The sequence below is a fragment of the Microplitis demolitor genome, chromosome 4 (assembly GCF_026212275.2).
Source record: "Microplitis demolitor isolate Queensland-Clemson2020A chromosome 4, iyMicDemo2.1a, whole genome shotgun sequence".
Lineage (NCBI taxonomy): Eukaryota > Metazoa > Arthropoda > Insecta > Hymenoptera > Braconidae > Microplitis > Microplitis demolitor.
The window spans coordinates 3499683-3523661 of record NC_068548.1 but is presented as its reverse complement, the minus strand read 5'-3'; the positions used below and the strand labels follow the sequence as shown (position 1 = coordinate 3523661).

At 28.0% G+C, this 23979-nt stretch overlaps 2 protein-coding genes across 4 annotated transcripts in view; one reads left to right on the top strand and one right to left on the bottom strand.

Moving 5' to 3' along the window:
* LOC103574871 (Zona pellucida-like domain-containing protein-1) overlaps window positions 1-3561 on the top strand; it is a 70178-nt gene extending 66617 nt beyond the window's left edge. For 2 of the 3 annotated variants that reach the window (XM_053738736.1, XM_008554419.2), the window contains one exon: window positions 169-3561. In XM_053738736.1, coding sequence (XP_053594711.1) covers window positions 169-732 — 564 coding nt within the window. In that variant the 3' untranslated portion in view covers window positions 733-3561. The remainder of the gene's footprint in view (window positions 1-168) is intronic. The other variant, XM_053738737.1, reaches the window with a different exon arrangement.
* A 3456-nt stretch (window positions 3562-7017) lies between these two features.
* On the bottom strand, window positions 7018-22580 carry LOC103574878 (uncharacterized). Its single transcript, XM_008554430.2, has 3 exons — window positions 22230-22580; window positions 16871-16961; window positions 7018-11708 (listed from the first exon to the last, which is right to left on the bottom strand). Exons 2-3 carry the CDS (start codon window positions 16913-16915, stop codon window positions 10053-10055), a joined length of 1701 nt encoding a protein of 566 aa, XP_008552652.1. The 5' UTR covers window positions 16916-16961; window positions 22230-22580; the 3' UTR covers window positions 7018-10052.
* Window positions 22581-23979: the final 1399 nt, after the last annotated feature.

The following is a 23979-nucleotide window of genomic DNA, read 5'->3' as shown; positions in this document are numbered from 1 at the left end:
ATCACAAATTTTCATTTTAGTCAAAGATTTCTTAGATCTCATACTAAATTTAAAAATTCTCTCTTATTAAAAAAAGAATATCCAACTGAAACCCCCAGCAGAATAAAAATTCTTTCAACGGACTCTGCCTATATCCCAAAAGTATTAAAAAGAAAACTATATTTCCAGCAGGATCCGCCACGTGTGACTCGATACGAAGGAGAAGATCAATTTCCTCATGGGCCGCGTAATCTTGAAGAGGACGAAAAAGTCAGTCAAATTCTAACAAATGGCAGCACACGACGAAAACGTTCTGTCAAAGTATTGGATCGTAAAGCACGATCGGCAGATGTAGGTGTCAGTGGCATTTACGAAGTTATTTCCGAGGCTGATTTAGCATTCAGTCCTGACACTCATGCCGAGGCGGTAACAGTATTCCAAGGACGTATACGTGAAGAAGTTGTCTATGGTATTTGTTTACCAATGCCTGGTTTTAGCGCACTATTTATTATTGTCGCATTGTCAGCAGTAATATCGGCACTTGTTGCGGGTGCGATGTTACATAGACTACAAGTACAACGTGAAGTTGCCGCTGGTAATCAAAAAAATCGGGTAGCTGTTGCTGTTAATGCTAATGGATGGTTACCGTACGGATTATTACGTGTCAGGTGCAATGATCGACTAACATCACAGGGGGAAGACAGAATTCAAAAACAACAAGACGAAACGGGTAATCCTATTGAACAGGGTTAAAACTAGCTCCCTATCAACTTTTTTTAATATTTTTTTTAGCACTTTAGATACTGTCTTAAAATATTTAAAAAATTTTAATTAATTTCAATCAAAAATAATAATCAAAATATTTTTAAATGTAAAAAAATATATTTTTTTTTAAATTTATATTGAAAATTGTTGGAAAATCAAAATCGATATTTTATTGCTAGTGATGTAGGAAAGATTGGGAAAAAATGGGAGATCACTTTTTAATAAAAAAAATTTTTTTTGTAAATGTTTATCTAGTCTCTAGAAAAAAAAAGACGAGACTCTAATAGTATGTCTGTTTAGAAATTTTGAAAAAATTTTAACCATGTCAAAATCCATGAATTTCCCATAGAGAAATCTATGTTTACAAGTTCCTACATGAAAATCCAGACACTTATGGTTTCTTATATAAATCTATACACTCCTACACTAATTCCTATGGATTCTTACAGAAATCCATACTTTCCTATACAGATTCCTATGGGTTCCCATGCAATCCCACATGGATTTTTTTGATAGGGTAAGTAACTTTGACATCATTCCTTTAATTGAAAAAAAAGTATAAGTTTAGTATGATCAAGTGCCGTCTTAAATTACGTCACTTAATTACGTCTCAAATTAAGAAAATGATAATAGCCAGTTATATATTTTATGTACTGTGTTGCACAGCATTGGTTACTGCTTAAAAAGTAATAGTACGTCTTAAGCAATGACTTACTCCTGTTCTAATACCAATCTATCATATTAAAATGTATTTTTTCTATACTTTTCGTCGATTACTGCGCAGAACAGTAACCAGTACTATTTATTTCTTTTCGTGTACTACTCGAACCGATTCGCCCCATAATTTTTCTACAGACTATAATATAAACATTTACAAAAACAAATTTTCTTCCTAACCCTTCAGCACTCGCATTAGAGTAACGTAAAATATTACCAGCGTGATGAAAAAAAAGTTTCACGCTCCTGCGCATCGTAAATTTAAGGTTAAATAAAAAAATAATATTATGCACTTACTCAGTAATGACGTAACTACAATTTATTTGAACATTTCGCTTGTTTTTTATCCCTAAATTTTGTAAATAATGACAGATATAACGGCTAAAAAAAATGGCGGCGAATGCCGAGAAAAAATTCGAAGATACCCGAACTTAGCCGAACCGTATTATCTTTTACGCCTTACTTTACTCGCATGTTGAAAAAAAGTCTCATGGTTTTTGAAAATAAATATTTTTTAAGTATTTTTTAAGCTTGAAATGATTTTTAAATTTCGAAAACATAAAAAGCATAAAATTATATGAAATAGAAAAAATTTCACTAGGCCATTTGAAATTACTTGGAAAAAAATATTTTAAGTCAAGGGGGAAAAAAACTCATAACACGGGTGCTGAAGGGTTAACCCAGTCTTCTCTATATATGTAATCACTCTATAGTTAGTTGAATATAATAAATATGTATTTAATTAATGACTTAAAAAATTAATTTTAATGTTATTAACTACTTAGTTAGGAGGCAATAAATGCTACGAAAAAGCACACTATTGACTTGAAAAAAACTCAAATTTTCAAAGAGAATTTGAGTTTAGGTTAGAAAGAATATAGCTCTCTAATTCAGCCGTAAAAGACAATGTGCAATATAATGCTGTACAAAGTACCGTAAAATACGTCCTAAAGGATGCACGTTCCTGACAATTATATCAAATAAACTTGATACGCAATTTATAAGTATATAATTAATATACTATATAAATACAATTATATTATAAGTATATGAAAATTATATTTTAGTAAAATAATCAATTATTAAGTTTACTTTTTCTTTAAGACCATATATTATTTTATTTTTTTTTAATGCATGAAATGAATTTTTCGTTAAAAATTACAGTGGTGCACCTAAAAATTAAAGATTTGGAAAAGAAATTAGATATGACGATATATGAAAACATATAAGTGATCAGATAAAAAAAATTCTATATGATTATCTATAGCGCTATATAATTATATATGGATTTATATTTTAATAATCATGTATGATCATATATTAACAAAAACAATGTTACTGGTTGAGTATAATTGACAGTCATATATGATCATATCTGATATTATGTATAGTCATAGATAAACATTTCTAATCATGTTTAGTCATATATGTTCAGATATGTTCATATACAATCATATGTGGTACCATATGATCATACTTTGTCATATATGGTCGTGGAGGTTCGTATATGATCTTATCTGATATCATATATAATTATATATAAAAATATGTAATATTACGTATTGCCAGAGATCAGTATATGTAGTCATGTTTGGTCATATATGATCATGTGTGATCACATATGATCATATGTGGTCGTGGATGTTCATATATGATTATATCTGGTGTCATATATAATTATATATAATATTGTATTTTACCAGAGATGAGCATATAAAGTCATGTTAGGTCATATATGTTCAGATATGGTCATATATGATTATGTGTGGTCACATATGATCATATTTGATATCTATATAATTATATATAATCATATCTAATATTATATATTATTGTAGATAATCATATGTAAACATGGTTGGTCTTTTGTTATTATGAATAATCATATAAGTCATATTTAGTCATATATAACTATATATCATCATAGATAATCATAAATAATTATATGAAGCAAATACTTTTCTCGAAAAAAAAAACATTATTAATAAACTAAATTGGCGCTTATAATTTAATAAATTTAAAAAAAATTTAAATTGCAAATTTTAACTAAAAATTCTCTTCATGTCAAATAGAAAAACGTATTTTATTGATAGAATCACATCAAAATATGCTTAAATTAAGGTGCAATAATTTTTATTATTAGTATATTAAAATATTAATTAATTGATTAATTAATTAATTACTTAGTTGATCATTAATATATTCATCGTTTTATGTTTATTATAAATTTTATAATTATACATTATACATCTTACATTATCATTATAATATAACATTAAATTGTCATGCTGGTGCTTAATCAAACTTATGATGTAATAAAAAAATAGTTAATTAGATTTTTTTTTTTTTATTTTATTTTTATTTCATTTGATTAAAATAAATTAATTATTTAACATACTTACCAAAATATTGTCAGAAAAAAAATTCGTTAATATGAAATATTAATTTATAGTTATAATAAGAATATATATTTTTACGACTTACATATATACATATTATACAATAAGAGCATAATATTGCCAACAAAAATAAAAACTGATTATTTGTTTTTAATAAATATCATTATTTTATTAAAAAATTATTTATATTACATAATTATTACAATTATTATAAAGAATAAAAATATTATCTTGTACAATGACAGGATTTTTTTTATTATAATATTTTACTTGTAATTTCTAACCTATATTACACTAATTTGATTAATTTCTTTAATTATTTAATTTTATTCATAAGTAATTTTTTTCTATCAGATACAATCAAATTTTTCGCCGTGAATAATATACAAAATTCTTCATTCTTCATCAGATTATACATTTTTTTATCATATATGACGATATCTGATCATCTTATACCAGATACAAGCCCATAGAACAAATTTTGACACATAAATTATCAATTGCGGTCAAAATTTTTGATAATTACTACTTTCGATACAAAAATTTGTATATGATTTTATCTGCTGATACATGCATGTTCATATAAATGCATATATGATCGAAACTGATCATCATATGTGGCAGATAATAGTCCATTGTATTTTTTTTTGGTTATGAATACGGCAGTAATTCAAATTTATGTAATATTTTGTCTGTTGATGTTTATTTAGTCATATAAGTCCATATATGATCTTATATGTCAGATAAAGACTACAAGCGAATCTAAGACAGAGATGATTGAATACAATTAAAATTAATTGTAATAAAAACTATAAATATCAAAATTAATAAAACATTGTATCTGCTCATATATTTTGCAATCATATAGGAGCATATATGGTCATAGATGATTTGATTTTACGCACTTTATGAAAATATATGCGATATATATGAAAAATATGTATAAAAATTATATATTGAAAAAATTAACCACGCTTATGATAATATGTGATTGTATCTGATCAGATATTAACTAAATTTTATATGATGATGAATATATTTATTAATATATAAATACAGATCAGTGATTACCTATGACACAATACAAAAAAATGTGCTTATAATTTAATAGATAAATATATGATTGTTTAAAATAAATATGACTATATCTGGTGCAATTATAAATCATATATGGATATATTTATTTTGTTTTAATTGTTCAAATTAGAACGTAATTGAGCATTAATATAAATTATACTATTGTTAAATTAGTTTAAAAGTCTATTCTGATCATATATCATTATATATGATCAGCATAAAAAAAATCAGTATATATGCTAATATATGATACATTAGTAATAAGCATGTGTCGAATATTACAAATTAAATATATGATAAATTTATATAATTTCTTTTGATTCACACTTCTGGGAACAGAAAATTCGTTCATAATTATCTGGTTTTTTTGTATATGATTCTATATGACTTGTGAAATATGAATCGTATATGAGCATATATAGATTATATATGAAAAGTAGCTCTATTGAAGGATATATGGATCTTCTATGATTCGTATATGATTTATACATGACCGATTTTCATATATGATCCATATATAATTCATATATGACCAATTTTTATATATGATCTATATGATTCATTTCTCATTGGCGATTTAGAAAGTTTCATTCATTATCAGATAGAGGCCGAATAATCTAGAGGTCGAATAATTTTCAGGCATTAAACCCATATATGATCAGATGGGATAGTACATCATATATCATCAGATAACATAGTAAATCATATTGCAGATATAAATTTTGCTACAAGCACTTATTTAAATGATGTATGATTAGTAATTAAAATCATATTAGATATAGCATATAGCATCATATACAATCATATAAAGGAAATCGGGGCGTAATGGTCCGTCTTAGCGAATAATTTCTTGTAGGTTTTTTACCACTGGATATAAATTGTTTCTATGTCTTTGAAACAAACTGTTAAATAATTTACAATAATTTTGATTAAAAATGTTCTTTCAGGGGCAAAATGGCCCATGATTAAAAATTTTTAATTTTTTTTTTAATTTTGGGAAGTAGACTACTGTGTTCGTTCTCCCCTACAATTAAAAATCACGATACAATTTGTTTTTTTCTACAAAACTACCCGGCAGTCGGCAATTAAAGAAGTAAATTAAAGGTGAGTATTTTTTTAATTTTAATAAGTCAATGCAACATAATAACTATAATTAAAAAAATTTTAATAACCACTCAATAATTGGCAAAACAATTATTCGCAACGTGTCAATTAAACAAATAATAATAATTTAAAAAAATAAAAATGAACACGCGAGAAAAAAAAATTTCCCACGAATAAAATTGGAAAAATGTTAAGACTTAAAAATTATTATGATATGGAGTGACCTGACTTGTTCGTTCCCAGACATTTTTTATCCATCATTTCTTTTTCTTCCGTTCTCAAATTTTTTTCTCTTCTCTATCCTTTTCTTTATTTCTCTCTCTCTCTCTCTCTTTCTCTTTCTCTCTCATTCACGTTCAAATAACGGACTCATCGCCGACAGGCTTGAAACGATTTATCTGCTCATACCGCAATTTGTATGCTAATTACGCAAATTAGATGTACTTGTGTTGTTATACAACTTACATACATATATATTTATTTATATATATATATATCATACATCCATACATATTAATACACACACATATACCGTGATATACATACTCAATTGATAATAAATTATTATTTTATATCAATGTTAATATTTATCAAATATATATATATTTATATATATGTATATATATAAATATATATGAATGTTTGTTTTCATTTTATTTTATTTAATAACTTACATGTCTATTGATAAGATTTATTCCCATTAAAATATATATATTTATATATATTCATTTTTTTTTATTTAGGCGCATTAATAATAAATATGTGGCACAATTATTAATAATAATTTTTTTTATAAAAATTTATTTAAAAAAAAAAAATTAATAATAAAATATTTCAAGTCTTATGTCAGTTTGTAAAAGGAAGAATTAATTTTTTTTTTCATTTTGTAAATGAGTTATTTTTAAGCATAAAAATAAAAAAATATTAATTATAATATATGAGTAAGTATATAGTTTAGTAGTTATATATTATATATAATTGACAAGATAAGTTTATTTAATATTATATATATAAATTTCCAATAAATAAATACTGGCGACTATTATGTATAATTTATATAATTTTAATTTAATTGAAACGGTTATATATTTTATTACTGAGACCAAATTTTGGTATTAAGTTTGAGAGAAGGGATGAAATAATTAATAGGCTAAAATTATTAATGCGTCAAATTTGAAATTCCAAAATTCGCTACGATTTTTTGTTCCAAATATTTGACGCGCCATTTTCATTTAAAAATTTTTTCTCAAACTTTAGTAATATTTTGAAGTCTTCCCCTTCCCGGTAAAGGAAAAAAATTGAAAATTTACGAAATCTAATTTCTATTAATTTTGGTCTCCATCGAAAATCGATTTAAATAATGAACAAAATCACGGCTACGTAGTCTCGAATGCAGGATTTAAATTTCCTAGTTCACCTACTTAACAATCTACAATTAATTTCAAATTTTTAAATACCTAGTATATATAATAAATATTTAAAAAAAATGAAATAAATTTGTAAAAAAAAATTTGACTTTCTTTTAAAATTTTCTTACTAAAATTTGAGTAGGAAATTTAGATCCTCGAAATTAGGTCTCAAAATTTTGCGAAGTAATTATATAATAAATAAAACACATTTATTTTTTTTTTTTTTTTAAATAATAACAATATTGCAAGAACGACCTCAAATTAAAACCGGAGCACTTGACCCATTTAAACGATTAAATTTTGATTTAATCATTTTTATATTACCGCCTGACAACCTTAAAAAATAAGATACTATACGATGATAAATAAGAATATAATGTTACAATAAGTTACACTATATACCCCCATGAAAAAAATTTATAAAAAAAATATATATAAAATATGTATAAAAAAATATATTTTTAATAGTTAACTCTTTGCCGATTTTCGTATATATTTTAAATATAATTTAAATATATTAATAATATATCTTTTAATATATAAGGAATGCATGTATGAAAATATATATAAAATATATACGAAAATCTGCCAAAAGTTTGATATTACAAATATATTACTTATACATATTATATATATATTTATATATTTTTTTTAGGCGATCACACTTGTGGTCCATCTTAACCCATTATCTAAAAATTTTTATCCAGATAATTTATTCGTCAACAATTTTTAAATTTTATAATTCAAAAAAAATTTTAAAGTTACTAAGGAATGATTTGGCACAAAAATATAAAAAATTATTTTTTTATGGGTGGACATGTTACTGCTTATCTGCACCCATATATCATATTAAAATAATCCATTTGTTAAGCACGACGTTATAAAATATCCAGTTGGCTCACTGACCTCCCTATCGGGAAGTCTCCCTTTCACAAGATCAGCCTAAGGGTCAGGTGCGCATCCTCTTTGAGGTCACGTGCAAGCATTAACAATCATATGTGTAATGGGATTTAAATATACACATGTACACACATTTCAATCCATACTAAACATACATCCATGTATACATGCTTATAACATGTACTCTTAATATATATATATATATGTATATGTATACATATATATATGAAATCGTGCCTCCACCAAGGTATTTTATAGCCTCGAGTGCACCACGTACGTCACGACATTCAACGAGCCGTGTAAGAATGAGGTAGGACGAACGTTTTACCAGCGACACATATTATTACTATATATAAATATAAATAAGGGGAAGCCGGCCGAAAATGGGAACGTTAATAAAATAATGATTTTTTTTTTTATTTAAATAAACTGCAACAATTTTTTAATATTTATATTTTTTTTGAAGAGGCATTAAACTTAATTTGAATTAAGTGCCTCGATAAAAATTTATAAAATAAAATTTTTTATATATGTATATATATATATTGGTTGAGCTATTACTTTTTTACCCATGGTGTGTAAAAAAATTTATGTCTCTACGTGTATCGTGTAATAAAAAATTATATAGAATGAAGAATATTATTATTTAACCCTCAGCGGTCACACTGGCGGGAATTTCAATGGACAAAGGATCTAAAGGACACGGTATCTTTGAGCTGTGAAAATTTAAGTGATAAATTTAATAGAGGTAAACTTTAAAAGGGGAAAAATTTTCGATTGGAGATTTTAAAGTTGTCATTAAGTGTAATTGGTTTTTTTAAAATAACTCTGTAAATATTGAGTTTTTCAAAAAATTGTAAGATACCTTTTTTGTAGCCCTTTAAACTTTCTATAAAAAAGGTGTGTTATACTTTTTTCAAAAACATGATAGTTACTGAGATATATGAAGTTTAAAATTAGGAGAACAAGATACAGGAATTTTGATTCTGAAATTTTGTGGGTGATGTTTTTTGCAAATATCTCTTTAAATTTTGAGTTTTTCAAAAAATTACAAGAAATCTTTTTGATAGCTCTTTAAATTCTCTACAAAAAAGGTATCTTATACTTTTATCAAAAACATAATAGTTATTGAGATATATAGAGTTTAAAATTAGAAGAATTAGATACAGGAATTTCGAGTCTGAAATTTTATTGGTGATGTTTTTTGCAAATATTTCTTTAAATTTTGAGTTTTTCAAAAAATTACAAGAGACCTTTTTGATAGCTTTTCAAATTTTCAGCAAAAAAGGTTTCATATACTTTTTTCAAAAACATAATAGTTACTGAGATATATGGAGTTTAAAATTTGAAAAATTAGATACTGAAGTTCCGAGTTAAAAATGACCATTAAGGGTGCAAATAATAATCTTCGTTGAAAAATAAAATTAAACAATTTCTGCAGTCATATTTTCAAAGTTTGAATCCTAGAGGCAATCTAAGTCGAGATCTATAATAAAAATATATATAAATATAGTATTTCGCTTAATTCGCTCAAGACAATTAGTAATCAAAATTGCTGCTGTTTAAATTTTTTGCCAGCCCATTTTACCCCGTTCTTCCCCAAATATTAATCCCCGATTTATAAATTTATATACAAAATTATAAAATAAATAAGTATAAAAACCATTTTGATAAAATGCTTACAATAAACTTAACTAGTCGTCTAAGAATAGAAACACGTTTTAGGTTTTTTCGTAACATAAGCAGCTACAATACATTTCTTTTTAGTGGTTGGTCGTAATCTAATCCACAAATACGCCGACAGTATGCATGAGAATAGTAGAATAGCTAATAATATAATCAGAGTAAAAGCAAATTTAGGCGTCGTCATACAGATCAACGTCGAAGAATTTGGTGCTGCTTCGCGGACAGGAGAAACTACAGTTTCGTCCTCATTATTGTTGTCCTCCGTCTTTTCGTCGATGGCAAACGTCAAATCACCGGTAGAAACGACTCTAATAATACGATTGACACCAACAGTTGTCAATGACGATGTAGTGGGCGCCAGAGGGTTTATTTCTCTTGATTTACGTCGTCTTTCATCCCGAGGACGACCAGCACCAGCTTGAAGGTAAGCTTCCAATGGCAATGGCGGCGGTAATCCATAGCTTACGTCAGGATGAGAATTCTCAAGTAATCCTGGTCCCGGATCAAGTGGACCATTTTCTGAGCACTGATCCGGACAATGGTACCGACAAATTTGTATCGTACATTGAAAGTGTACTTCCATTGAATCGGGAAATTTAAAAGCTTGGAAATGAGCGTAAGATAGAACTGAAGCACTGGCGCCAAAATTTTTAATTTTCGTAAACCGCGACATCAATTTTGGCCGAGTGATACAACCCTTCTGATCGACTAATTGAATTGGCGCCCGTTTTCCATCATGCGCCATACAATTGCGCACAAGCATGTCGAATTTAGCTTCGTCATCTTTGATAGCAAGTACCATGGTCATAGTCTGGCCAATTTTAACAAGTCCCGATACTTCTGAAGCCCATGGTCCTTTGCCAACTTGAATTTGCATCCAGCAACCGACATTGTCCCCAGCAAAATCGGCACGTACGACATCCAACATATCAACGGGAAATGGACGAAATGTTACCGACTTTTCATACAAGTCGTGCCAAGTACATCGCAATTTACGTGCTTGATCCCAGACTTCTTGAACTTGTGGATCATACTGTACGACGATTATATTTTCAAAGTATGTTCCCGAACCGGATTCGGCTCCATAACCGTACAAACCGTTTTCGGTATTACCCGCGGTACCACACGCATGTATACCAATTTCGAAATTAACCGAGGTACGGCCCAATCCCGCGGGTAAGTGAACACAGTTAATGTTACTGTAATGCCCTTTACTAAAGACTATTCCATAAAATGGTTTGTCGAAACCGAGGAATATCTTCATTAGATTTTTCTCACACTTAACATCCAACGATACTATTTTAGGCATATCGGGTGAGGATGCTGGCCAATCATTGCTTACGCCATTTCCAGTCGTGAAAATCTTGTCAAGGGCTTCTGTTTGAACCGGTTTGTTGGACGACTGCGGGGGCGGGGGAGGTGGACCATGATAGGCAACATTGTGGCGATTTTGACCGACATTCCCACGAATTGGTGAAGATAAACTATTACCGGGGTTGTTAACACCTGGATTGTTGGGATTGTTACTGTTGCCAGAACCAGTGGCGCCACCCAGGGACTCCAGAGCCAGTTGATCAGCTGTGTTCGCATCATCTTGACGATTTAAAGACGACTCGGAACGATTATCATCGCCAGGAATCGCTTCTACTACTTCTACATCTTCCGATGTCACCTGCAACATAATTTTTAAATAGATGTTATTGTTATATCTGTAGATCAACATTTCATGGGTTTTTTCCTGGGTTCAAATCCAGGGGAAGGGTAAAAGTACTCGGGGTAATTAGTTTAAATTTTAGATCTGCATTGTTCTAAACCATTTATTAGGGTATTTGTATTAAGACACTTTTTAAAATAGGCAATATGGTCATTGTACTAAATTTGTAAACCGAGTAAGGTACTGGCGGGTAATAAGGCCTAGCTAAGGGAGATTTTGAATAGAATCGAAATATTGCATTAAATTATCGAAATGTATCATTAATCTATATTTCAGTACATTAGCCATAAAATGTAGTGAAGTAATGGTAATTTTTACCATAAACAAACAAAAAATTATACTTTTACAAAAACCATACGAATAGGCCTTATTTTACTACGGTAGGGTAATAAGGCCTACGGGTTAAACCAACTGGAATAGTTTAACTATACTTAATAAAATTGGTATTATAGATGAATCATCACTTAAATTTAGCAACAATACTTTTTAAGAATCAGAAGACTAGATTGCTTTGCTCATCAGCACTTAAAACTATCAGTATCCTTTTTAAGAGTCAGAAGACTAGATTGTTTTTTATAATTTCTTCTGCGCTACGACAGCATATGACAGATGATGAAATATAGAAGACAGGGAACGTGATATCAGGACTCTATAAATTTGTCGTAACATCTATGCAAGACCCTTCTACTAAAGTAGCCTTTAGCGGAGGCGATTATTTTAAATATCATTTCTGTGACTTAGGCCTTATTACCCGCGGGTACCTTATTCTTCAGTTTTCGAAATGATCATAGACTTTCATATTATTCATAAATTCTTGAAATGTAAATTTAAAAAATTCAAAAATTCGTACGTCTTCTCCGAAATTTTAGCAAATGACTATTTGGTAATTAATAGTTTAAAAAAGAATATCGAACTAAAGCAATGTTCGTCTGAGCTAAATGTCGTTGATGTTAAAAACGAGTGCCTTGAAGCTCCAACCTGATGGTTCGTAGAACCCGAACGGAAAAAGAGCAAGACAAATATGGTGATAGCAGATGAAAAAGAAGTTGAGGAAGAGGATAGGTAGGGCAGCGCCGGAATAGGAACACAGACAGTTGATGCGACTAGACTAGATTAAATGCAGCAGAGACTAGACTCTGGATTGCCAAAGCAGAACAACTGGAGAAGAGAATTACACTGTACTGTTGCACGGTAATATTACTTTGCTCGTATTCTTACGTTGTGAAGGTATTGGTATAGAATTATTCCGAGAGACTACACAGCAGACAAGAGTAGACCAGACTAGGCTAGACTGATTGCGTCACACTTGACCCTCAAGCATAACGGGCTCCATCTGTGTTTGTAGAGTTATACTACAGGTCAATCGGCCACTGTTTACTAGATAAACTCACCTCATTTTTAATAGTAATCCTTATATATGTTCAGATACGGGGAATTTGTTGAAATTATTTTTATGGTAATATTGAAGGACTCGTACACAGAAAAAAAGTGTTTCTTCGCGAAAGTAATATTTTGCATTATAAAATTAAATAATTAGTATTAAAAAAATTATTTAAGGAGTATTTTGCTAGAAGTAAAGCAAGAAATTTATCACTAATATATAAGGCTCGGCCGAATGATGGAAATCTTCCGAGGAAGTTCGTCTCCTGCTTTTTGTCGGAAGTTAAGAAAATCACTGCTATGATAATTATTTAATAAATAATGAGAATTCTTAAATTCGAAATTTCGTTAGATGCGGCCCAGCCATAAGGTATTACAAAAAAATTTTGAGGTTACATTTGAAAATTAATAAATGATGAAACAATATGTCAAGAGTTAAAGAAATAGTTGACATGCCTAAAAAATCAAAAACTAATTTTTCAAAATTAAATCATCATAATGATTGGAAACCTTGTTTAGGCTAAGGTTTAGTCTATTGAAACATAATTTTAAGAGGTCGACTTATTTTTCTGTTCTTTTTTGATTTTTAAGCTTACTGGTTTAATTGACCGTCTGCTCCCCTCATATATTTATTTTTCTCTCTATAATTTAAAATTTTAATTTAATGCTGAAAATAGGGTTTTTGGAAACACTGGGCTCGTGTCGAAAAGTCCGCTCGGAATGCTATTTTCAGCTTTAAATTAAAATTACAAATAATAGAGACAGAGTTCTGGAAGTTATGCCTTTTTTTTTATAGAAAATTACCTTTTCTACAGAAAACATTTTTTCAAAATTTCTTAATTATTAATAATTTCTGAATTATGCGCCAATAACTAAACAATCAGCAACAAAACAAAATCTGGTTGCAGCAACAAGACTTCCTGGGGTAAAATTTCAAAATGAAAAAAAAATTAAGTTTGGAAAAAAATTCAAATTCTGAAAAAAAAAATTCAAATTCTTGGTGTGTCCTGTTGCAGCGCCTATTTTTTTACGTGTAGGCTTTTCTTCATCTTAACTTGTTAATAAATTTTGCAATTTTTATACATTTTTCTAAGCGTAATTTCGAATCCATTCTATCGCTCATACTTTTACAAACTTTATCTCGAATTAAAATCAATTTGAACTTGTGAACCAGACTACTATGGGCTTCACACCCATACTTACATAGTAATACCCGCAATAAATTTCTTTCCGTATACGTCCATGTGTGTAGGATAAATTTTCTCGGGGTTATTAATCAGTATCTATTATTTTTAATACGTAGTGGCATTCTTGTTATCTACTTTTCATAATTAAAAGCATACTATTTATTAAACAAACAAAAAATCCACCTAAAAAATTAAAAAAAAAAAAAAGTTATCTTCTATTCAATTGACAATAAATACCTTAAAAAATATATAGATTTTTTAATTACAGATAAAATAAATGAATTTTCCATATGAGATAAATTTTTATTAAAAAAGATTTATGATTATTTTCCAGGTAATCTTTGAATATATATTATTTTAATCTCTGTTTTCTTTGGTTAATTTATTTGCCGTCCGATAGCACGTGGACTAATATAACCGGTATTATAGTAATCATTTATTTTATTTTTTTATATTGACACGAAGAAAAAAAGAAGCCCAAGCCAACGGAATATTTAAAATTACAATCGAACGGTTTTTTTCTTGAATTTTTTATTTTTATTTTTATTAAATCTTCTCACGTTTTTTAGGTTAAATCGTTATCAGGTGCGCATAGTTTTTGAATTAATTTTTTTTATAACTGTCTTATTGGTTATATTAGTCACGTATCTATTTGACCATGTATCATTTCATGTTCTAATGTAAGTGTTACACTTTTTTAAACGGTAAAATATTATAATTTGAAATAATATCAATTTTTTTTTTTTTTTAATGTAAAAATAAAAATATTAAATTTTTTAGTCATTAATAAAAAAAAAAATGTACAGTTTTTTTCTAATAATAGTAGGCAGCACAAATATGAAAGAATAATTAAATAAGAAATTTTAAAAAGTATGTTAAAATAAGCATAAAAAATAATTATTTAAATTTGAATATGGTAAAGATTCTCTTGACATTCTAATGGTTGTTCTCTATGGATATATATTTTTATGTGTATAACGGCATTATTATAAGAACATGCTTTTTCATTAAATAAGACTTACAATTCTTTTTTTTTTATTTTTTTAAATTTTAATATTACAATGATATGTAGGTTACAAAAAAATATTATTATTATTATTATTATTATTATTATTATTATTATTATTATTATTATTTATATTATTAACAGATTAAGGGAAATTTTGTACAGCTATTTTTTTGTTTACCTCTAATATAATTAATAACAAATATATATATATATATATATATATATATATATATATATATATATATATATATATATATATATATATATATATATATATATATATATAATAATAAAATAAATCGACGTTCTAATTAGCAAATTTTCAACCGGAAGTAATTGTTTTTTTTTTAAATCTGCTATTAGAAAAATAATAAACGTTTTTCAATCTCATTATTAATTTTAAGATCAGCGATAATTAACTAAATATTAAAATCGAATTTCTTTAATAAAAATTATCAGAAACTGGGTCAGTCGTATCTTAATAAAATTGTAAGAAATTTGTGTATGAAGCATTAAGCCGATCATTAGTTAGGATTCTTAAAATATTTTTTGTGAAGATGTTAAATATTATAAACATAAAATGAAATTATTTCCGGCTACCGGATCTTGTGTGATAAAACTTTTTTCCCAGGTAAAGTTTAACTCCAAGAGTTAATAAGATATTACTTCGCGTTAGCTCTGCTCGAACTCTACAGAGTTTTTTACAAGATATAATTATCTGCACGGAGGATCCGTATCAAAAAATTCATCGTGAATATAGTTGTTGCAGCAAGTAAGATCTTGTTTTTTTTTTTTTATTATTTTTTTCCAAACTAAACTGAATTTTTTTCAATAAGAATTTTTGGTCCCATAATAATGTATAGAAACAATTACTATATTAGTATATTAATCATTTCTACATCATTTTAAAATTTATTCCTATGAATGCATAGAAACTGTTCCTATATTTTTTTCTTCCTGTAAAATGACCATTTTTATATATAATGGGAAAAATTCTCATGATTTTAAAAACCATTTCCATAAAATTGTGGCAATGGTTCCGATACTTTATAAGCATAGTTCTTAGAATATAATGGGAATGGTTTTCATGATAGCATTTAAGAACTATTTCCATATGCCGATAGAAACCATAACCATAATTTATAAGAATTATTCTCACGTGGATATGAACCACAGTAATGGTTCCCATAACAATGTATAGGAACCATTTCTAAAACATTATGAGAATGGTTTCTAAATGAATAGGAACTATTTCCATATGGGGAAAAAATCGCCTCTATATAAGTATGTGACCATTTCCAAGTCCATACTAAATACCATAAAATTTTCTCTTTATAGGAAGAACCATTTTTACATATTTTGGCAAATATTTCCATGATTATAGGAACCATTCCCATTATTCATGGGCGCCATTACCATAATATTCAGGAACCATTTCTCTACATATAGAAATCATTCCCTTTCCATAAGTGCAAAAAAAAAATGGTTCTATAAATTTTCGCCGTATAAAGGAATAATCATTAAATAAAAAAACTTTAACTTACCCCACCAAGTAGGAGACATATTAAAATAATATGATAAAACCGCATTCCGTGATTCCGTAATACTGATAACTTTTCACACTAATTTGGTTATCTGGAAAAAAAAAAAAAAAAAAAAAAAAATTATTAATTATATGAATGTAACAAAATTATCTAAAAAATTCAATTGATATAATAATAAATAATAATACATAAAAATATAAGTGTAAAAGCTAACACAGCACACCTGTACAATTATCTTCTTGCAAATTAGTATATATTATAAGAACTTTATGAACGAAAAATATTCAGGTTTGTTTGATCATTATTTATCAAGTAAAGACACACAACATGAATTCAAGAATAAGAATGAGAGGATAAAGAAGAATAAGTCGATAAAAAAAAATTAACCATGTGTGATCCGGTCTTCGCATATACTACCGTCCCAAATTCCATAACTCCGTTATTTTTCTAGAGATGATATTTTCGTATTAAAATATAAAGATAATTTCATTGAATGATTCTAAATCAATTATTATTATTAATGCTATTATTAATTATTTTTTTGATCGTGGGAACGAGAATAGATAATGATAGATCGGCCGAAAATAAAAAATGAGCAAAAAAAAAATTAAGACCTAATGCGAGTCAATTTAGACAATAGAAGATTTATGAAAGTAGGACTGTTTGATGTTGTGACTTGATATTAAGATTGATATAATGGTTATGATAATAACAATAATTATTATTATTACGAAGAAGATGATGATGTTGCTCAAAGGCATGTGCATAACATGCGGCCTACTAACTCAATGAATTTACTCTCATCGGTCCTACTTTCATAAGTAAATTCCGCACGTGACAATAACTTGTACTCATTTGCATTAATATCATTATTATTATATATATATATATATATATATATATATATATATAATGGTAAACCAATCGGATAATGTCTAATATTGGACATAGAATTTTTGAGATCGTCTTATTAGAAATCTAAAACAATCTGGGACAAAAAGTGTTAGATCACCGTAGATCTATATTGATCTATGAAATGGAAAAATTTGATCTATGTACACTGACTGACAATTTTGGTTGATTCCAGTTCAAACGAAGGCTTGTATTTATGATTAGAGCGTCTGATTCAATGTTTTAACGAAATCATTAAGAAGCTCTTAAGTCGTCAAATGCGTCATCAACCGAATTCAGTAAGGCCTTTTCGAAAAGTTCTTTTTACGACAGCAAGGATTCATTTTTTTGACTTTGCAAAAAAGAAATCATGGAACTTTCAGTTCTGATTCATAACCTCTCAATTTTAAATTCATGAAGAAATTAGAAAAATGAATACATCGATGCCAGAAAACTGACGTTTTATTAATCGCGTTTTCAAGAAATCTTAATTGTGAATTCTTGAAAATGATGTCTTAAGAAATTATTAGAATTTTTGAAAACGCCTTCTAAAAGACATTGAAAAGACGTTATTCTGATTTGAATTCTGGCTGAGTAAGTCTTCCAATTGGTTCAATTGAAACCTATTGAGATCGAAATTACTTTAGTCAGGGCAGATCTAAACCATGTTTTTGCGGAGCTCAGTTTTTCGATTTGGTCGAATTACGAGCATTGGCATGGAGAGAAAATTATAGAAATAATTCTTCTTCACGTATAATAATAGGTTCCATGACATGAAGAAATAGGTTCTAGATACATATGGAAATGGTCCCTATATTGCGAAAAATATTACCGTAGTCGTAGGAAATGGTTCTATGAAAAGAGAAATAGTTCCTCAATAGATAACAAATTTCGGTGCATATGAATAGACTCAAAAATACTTATAGAACCAGTTCCCATAATTTACAGAAATGGTTGCTATCTATTAGAAATAGATTCTTATGGAAATGCAAAACCATTGGTCACTAATTGGTTATAAATAGTCACGACGTTTCATAATTTGGTCAGCCATTTCACTTTAAAAATTCAGTTAAAATTTTCAAGGTAATTTAACAGGTGGCACCACAAAATCAATCGAAAAATTCCTCTCAACTGTCAATTAGTTGTTTTTCTCTTACGTTTCGCGGAGAAAAGAAAACATCGACCGTTACTGCCGAGCAGTGATCTAACCAAAAAACCTAGAGCAGTAACCAGTGCTGCACTCACTGTTGTGCGTTACAGTTAAAATTCCTGTGAAATGAGCAATTATTCTTATGTTCCGATATTAGAAGCTTTTTTATACATTGTAATTATACATGATAATTATGGTTAATTTACTTGAAAAGAATGGGAATTTAATGGGTCATAAATTGAAACACAAAATTTTTTAAGGTTAAATATTGCTTGCTTATATACACCCTAAATTTAAAGTAAGTCAGTCCAGTGGCGAGTAAATGTTTCGTATAATCCCAAAAAAAACTGTTTCAATAAACCGGCGTTTAAAGTTTAAAGTACAGATATATAATATACTTAAGTGCAATGTACCAATGCGGCGAATTACTTAACAACCAATAATTTTGGTAGTTTCATGAACTCCGACTTCAAATTATCGGAATATTTTGAAAATATGTAAGTAAACGGTTGTGTTTGAAAAATTGAATTTTTGACCGAAAATAAAAAAAAAATGTTACTCTTTAAATTATCGACATACTTAAGGTAAAAATTGAATAAATGTAAACTTTTTTATTGAAATTAAATCTTATATTTAATTCAAATATTTATACTGTAAAAAATTAGTGAAGTAAACACTAAAGAAATATAATGTGGAATAGACAATTTTAAAAACTGATTTATTTAATTATCAAAATTATTTTTAATTGCCACAGACAATGTACAGAAAAAATTCGGCGAATTCTTTTTTTTACGATGGTGGCCCATTTTAATTGAATCAGATCACCCGGAAAAAATCGGCATGCATGATCAAGCAAAATTCAGGCATGACTAAGCACGATATCGAAGACTCATGTCTGATTATGCTGTCATGTTCCATCATGCATGATCATACCTGACTTAGCAGAGCCATGCTCGATAATGCATGATCATGTATGATAATCGATAGTGAGAAAAATAATGGTCATGTATGGCTTTGCATGACAAAGCATGATTCAAGTATGATCATGCTTTGTCATGCAAAACCATACATGACCATTATTTTTCTCACTATCGATTATCATACATGACCATGCATGATTGAATGTGACTTTTCATGATCAGACATGAGTCTCTGAAATCATGCTTGGTCATGCCTGAATTTTGCTCGTTCATGCATGCTGATTTTTTTCCAGGTGATCATGCAGTTACATGCAATCATGTATGATTCATGTAAAATCATGCATGATTTATATAAAGTCGTACTCAATCATGCATGACCATGCAGAAAGAGGAATGAAAGATCATGCAAAAACCTGTATAACAGTATGATTTTGCATGACCATACCTAATCATGCATGATAATGTTTAGCGGGAAAATAATCGTCATTCGTGACTAAGTATGACCTTGAATGATTATTTTTTTGCGGAAAACATGTAAAAGAAAAATTACTGAAAATTTGAATTTCCTGCATTATCTAGAAATAGTATCCCATTTTATATAAATATACTGTATATATATTTAAAACTGATTCAATGTAATGTAAAATATAAAAAAAAAAAAAAATGAGGACACCATGAGACACGTGGAATTGTCATAAAAATGAGTAAAGTTATGTATTTATATCGAGGACAGAATTGATTATCCTGAATTTAAGTCCCAATTTTAAGTCTTAAAACATATACCAGCACGAGGCGAGGAATAAAAATGAGCTGAGCACGAGTAAGAATATAAGTGACTGCTAAAGAGTAAGATGATGAAGTACAAGTATAAGACGAAGACGAAAACGATAAAGAAGAAAACGATGAAGAAGATACTAAAAATGCCCTGAACACCAATAAAACCCGTTATATGTATTTGGCAAGATGCCCATTCCTTTTCCGCGTACCTAATTCGTTAAAATGTTTAAGCAACTGGATATATATTTAAAAACAACCGGCCACTTATACAAACGATCATCATCATCATTATCATTTTTATCTTTATCTTTATCTTTATCTTGCCGATCATTTAATTCCCTATTTGACTTGCGAATAATTTAATTCATAAATTTTATAAATTCTTTTGCCTTTTTTTTATCAGATGAATTGGATTATTAAACGATTGCCCATTTACTCAACGCTGGTCCACAATCCACGTTCGTCTTTTTCGGTGCTTACTATACTGAAACAGGTTCATATTATAAGACATAAGACCCATGAAAATTGACCTGACACCTCGTAAACTAAACTAAATCTTTCCTTGTCTTAAAAAGCTGCTGTTTGCTCGAATCTATTTCCTCTTTAAATAAATCATTGAAAAAAAAATAATTCGTATCGATTATAAAAAAAAAAAAAAATATAAATTGTCGGTTAAGATAAATGAGAAGAATGAGGCTATGGATAAAATATTTTTTAAGTGTCCCAGTGTCCCAAATTAAAAATATTTCATTGAGTATTTTTATAACTGAGATATTAATCTCTAATAGTCACTCCAACTAATTCTTCAAATTTTAAACTCCCTATATCTCGGTAACTATTCAGTTTTTTTGAAAAGTGTAAGATACCTTTTTTGTAGAAAATTTAAAGGGCTACAAAAAAGGTCTCTTATAACTTTTTGAAAAACTCAAAATTCACAGAGATATTTGCAAAAAACTAATCACCAAGGCAGTTTCAGACTCCGAATCCTGATATCTTATTCTTAAAATTTTAAACTTTGATTATCTTGGTAGTTATCAAGTTTTTGAAAAAATTATAGGATACCTTTTTTGTAGAGAATTAAAAATGCTACAAAAAATGATTGATGTAATTTTTTCAAAAACTTAATAGTTGCTGAGTTATTTGCAAAAAACAAATCAAACTTTTTTGTTTGTAACTTTAGAATTTGCCGACTCCGTTACAATTCCCGCCAGTGCGACTATCGAGGGTTACATGTCCCAGTGTCCCAAATTTAAAATCTCTTATTTATAATTATTACAATTTTGATATTTAATTATCGAATCAATAAATGAAATTTTTTTTCCAAGATTTTAAAAAATATCATTTTGTTTTTTTTTTTTTTTTTTTTTTTTTTTTTTTTTTTTTATGTAACGCGTAATTTATTTTCAATTATCCAGCCGATAATTCCCATCAAATAAATCTTAATAATTCACATCCAATTAGTCTACTCTCGTATTCATTTAATAAATTTAAAGCTCCATTTCCGCACCAGCGATCAAGTTAATCGTCGCGCTAATGACTAAATTAATTAATAATCACTTTCAATTACATCAGCCTTTGATTCAAAATTAAATTTTTCAAAAAAATAAAAAAAAATACGTACCTTTTACAAATTATCACTCCACTCTAATCACTGTCACAAAAATTCACTCGAGATAAATTTAAAATTTTTTTAAAAAATTTTCTAATTTTGAAAAAATTTTTCTATCATTTAACTGAAAAATTTTTATCACTTAAAAAAAAAAAAATCGTCACAAGCGGATTTAAAAATTTGATTAAATTTTTTTAAGGACAATCGAGGAATACAAGGAGTTAAAAAATAATTTTATTAAATTTAGGATGGTGATGATGCGTGAACACTGTAACTGATGGAGACGAAGAGTAAGAATGGAATACACCTGTCCGATATACAGTGTATACTATAAGATCGTGTGTCCCGCCCCCTGACCCAGACACACGACGACAGTACAGTTATATAGGTCTCTGAGGTATATCGTGGTATCATATCGTAAAACAGCCATACCTTACATTGAAAGAGACCCCCATCCCATACCAGTAGTTTAAACGTAGACGTGTCCCAGCCAGAGAGACTGTGTCAGACTTTGCTGATGGCACACTCAAATATACCCTAAGTAAACAAATAAATGTTTAAGTAAGTAAGTATGTAAGTATGTAAGTAAGTGAGCAAGTACATTAACAATAAAGCGCCTTACTTGTAATTAATCAATATTAATTATTAACCTGTTTGAAAATTTAACAGCTGATTATTATTTCGAAATATTCCGTGTAAAAAAATTCGTTCCAAAAAGCTCAAGATAGTCAACTTTGAAATTTGAGACAATTTTGAACTGGGATTCAAGTTTTTGGAACTGAACACATTCTAGTTTTATTTGAATCTCTGTAGTGCAGAAATGAAATTAGGAGCAATAAAGGGTTCAAAAATGAGCTTTTAAAATACATTTATTTGCAGCCTAAATTTTAGCTGGAAATTTAGGGGCAATTTTTTGATATGAGAAATAATACTGATAAGTCAAACATTGTTCATAATTTTTTTGACATTAAGTCAGTAAAATTTTACGATCAAATTATTTTCAGTTTAAAAATTAAGAAAAAACGGCCGAGAAAGCACTGCTTAAAATTTTTTTTACTTTTTAATTTTTTTAAGATTCCCAAAATTGACTCAAAAGTTAGAAATCTCAAATTTGTAAACTCACTGCTATGAACTTTTTTAAAAATATTTTTTGAACGAATTTTTTTTAAACGAGGTACGATAAAAATTTGATATTAAATTACCGCTTAATTATCTTTTATGACAATATTTTTAATTTTGAGTAGAACCTCGTTATAAGACTATTAGTTTCTCTCTCATACTATCGCAATATCTCGTCTTATAATAATCGTAACAAACATGAAGTACAGTATTTTATATATAAACTGTACATATGTCATTGGTTCAAAATTAAAAATATTTTTTTCAAACAAAAAAAAAAATTCTTAATATTGTAATATGAAAATAAAAATTTAATTTTTTAAAAAGTCGTTAAAACGAGTGAGTACGACATTCACTGAATCAATCAGTGAAATTTTACTGATCAATTTTAAGAGAGTACTCGACTTTAGGTCTTCATCTTGGTCCCATTTGAACCACCAAAAAAAAATCTGAAAATTTACCTAATTACACTTAATAACTAAAAATTACTCTTTGAATTCACGAAAAAAATAATAACGAAAAAAAAAATTTAAAACCCATAAATTATTACATCAACAATCATCGCCTATAATCATAAATAATAACCTCAGTAACTCATGAGAATAATTTCCATAACTTTTAAAATTAAATTGTATCAATAACT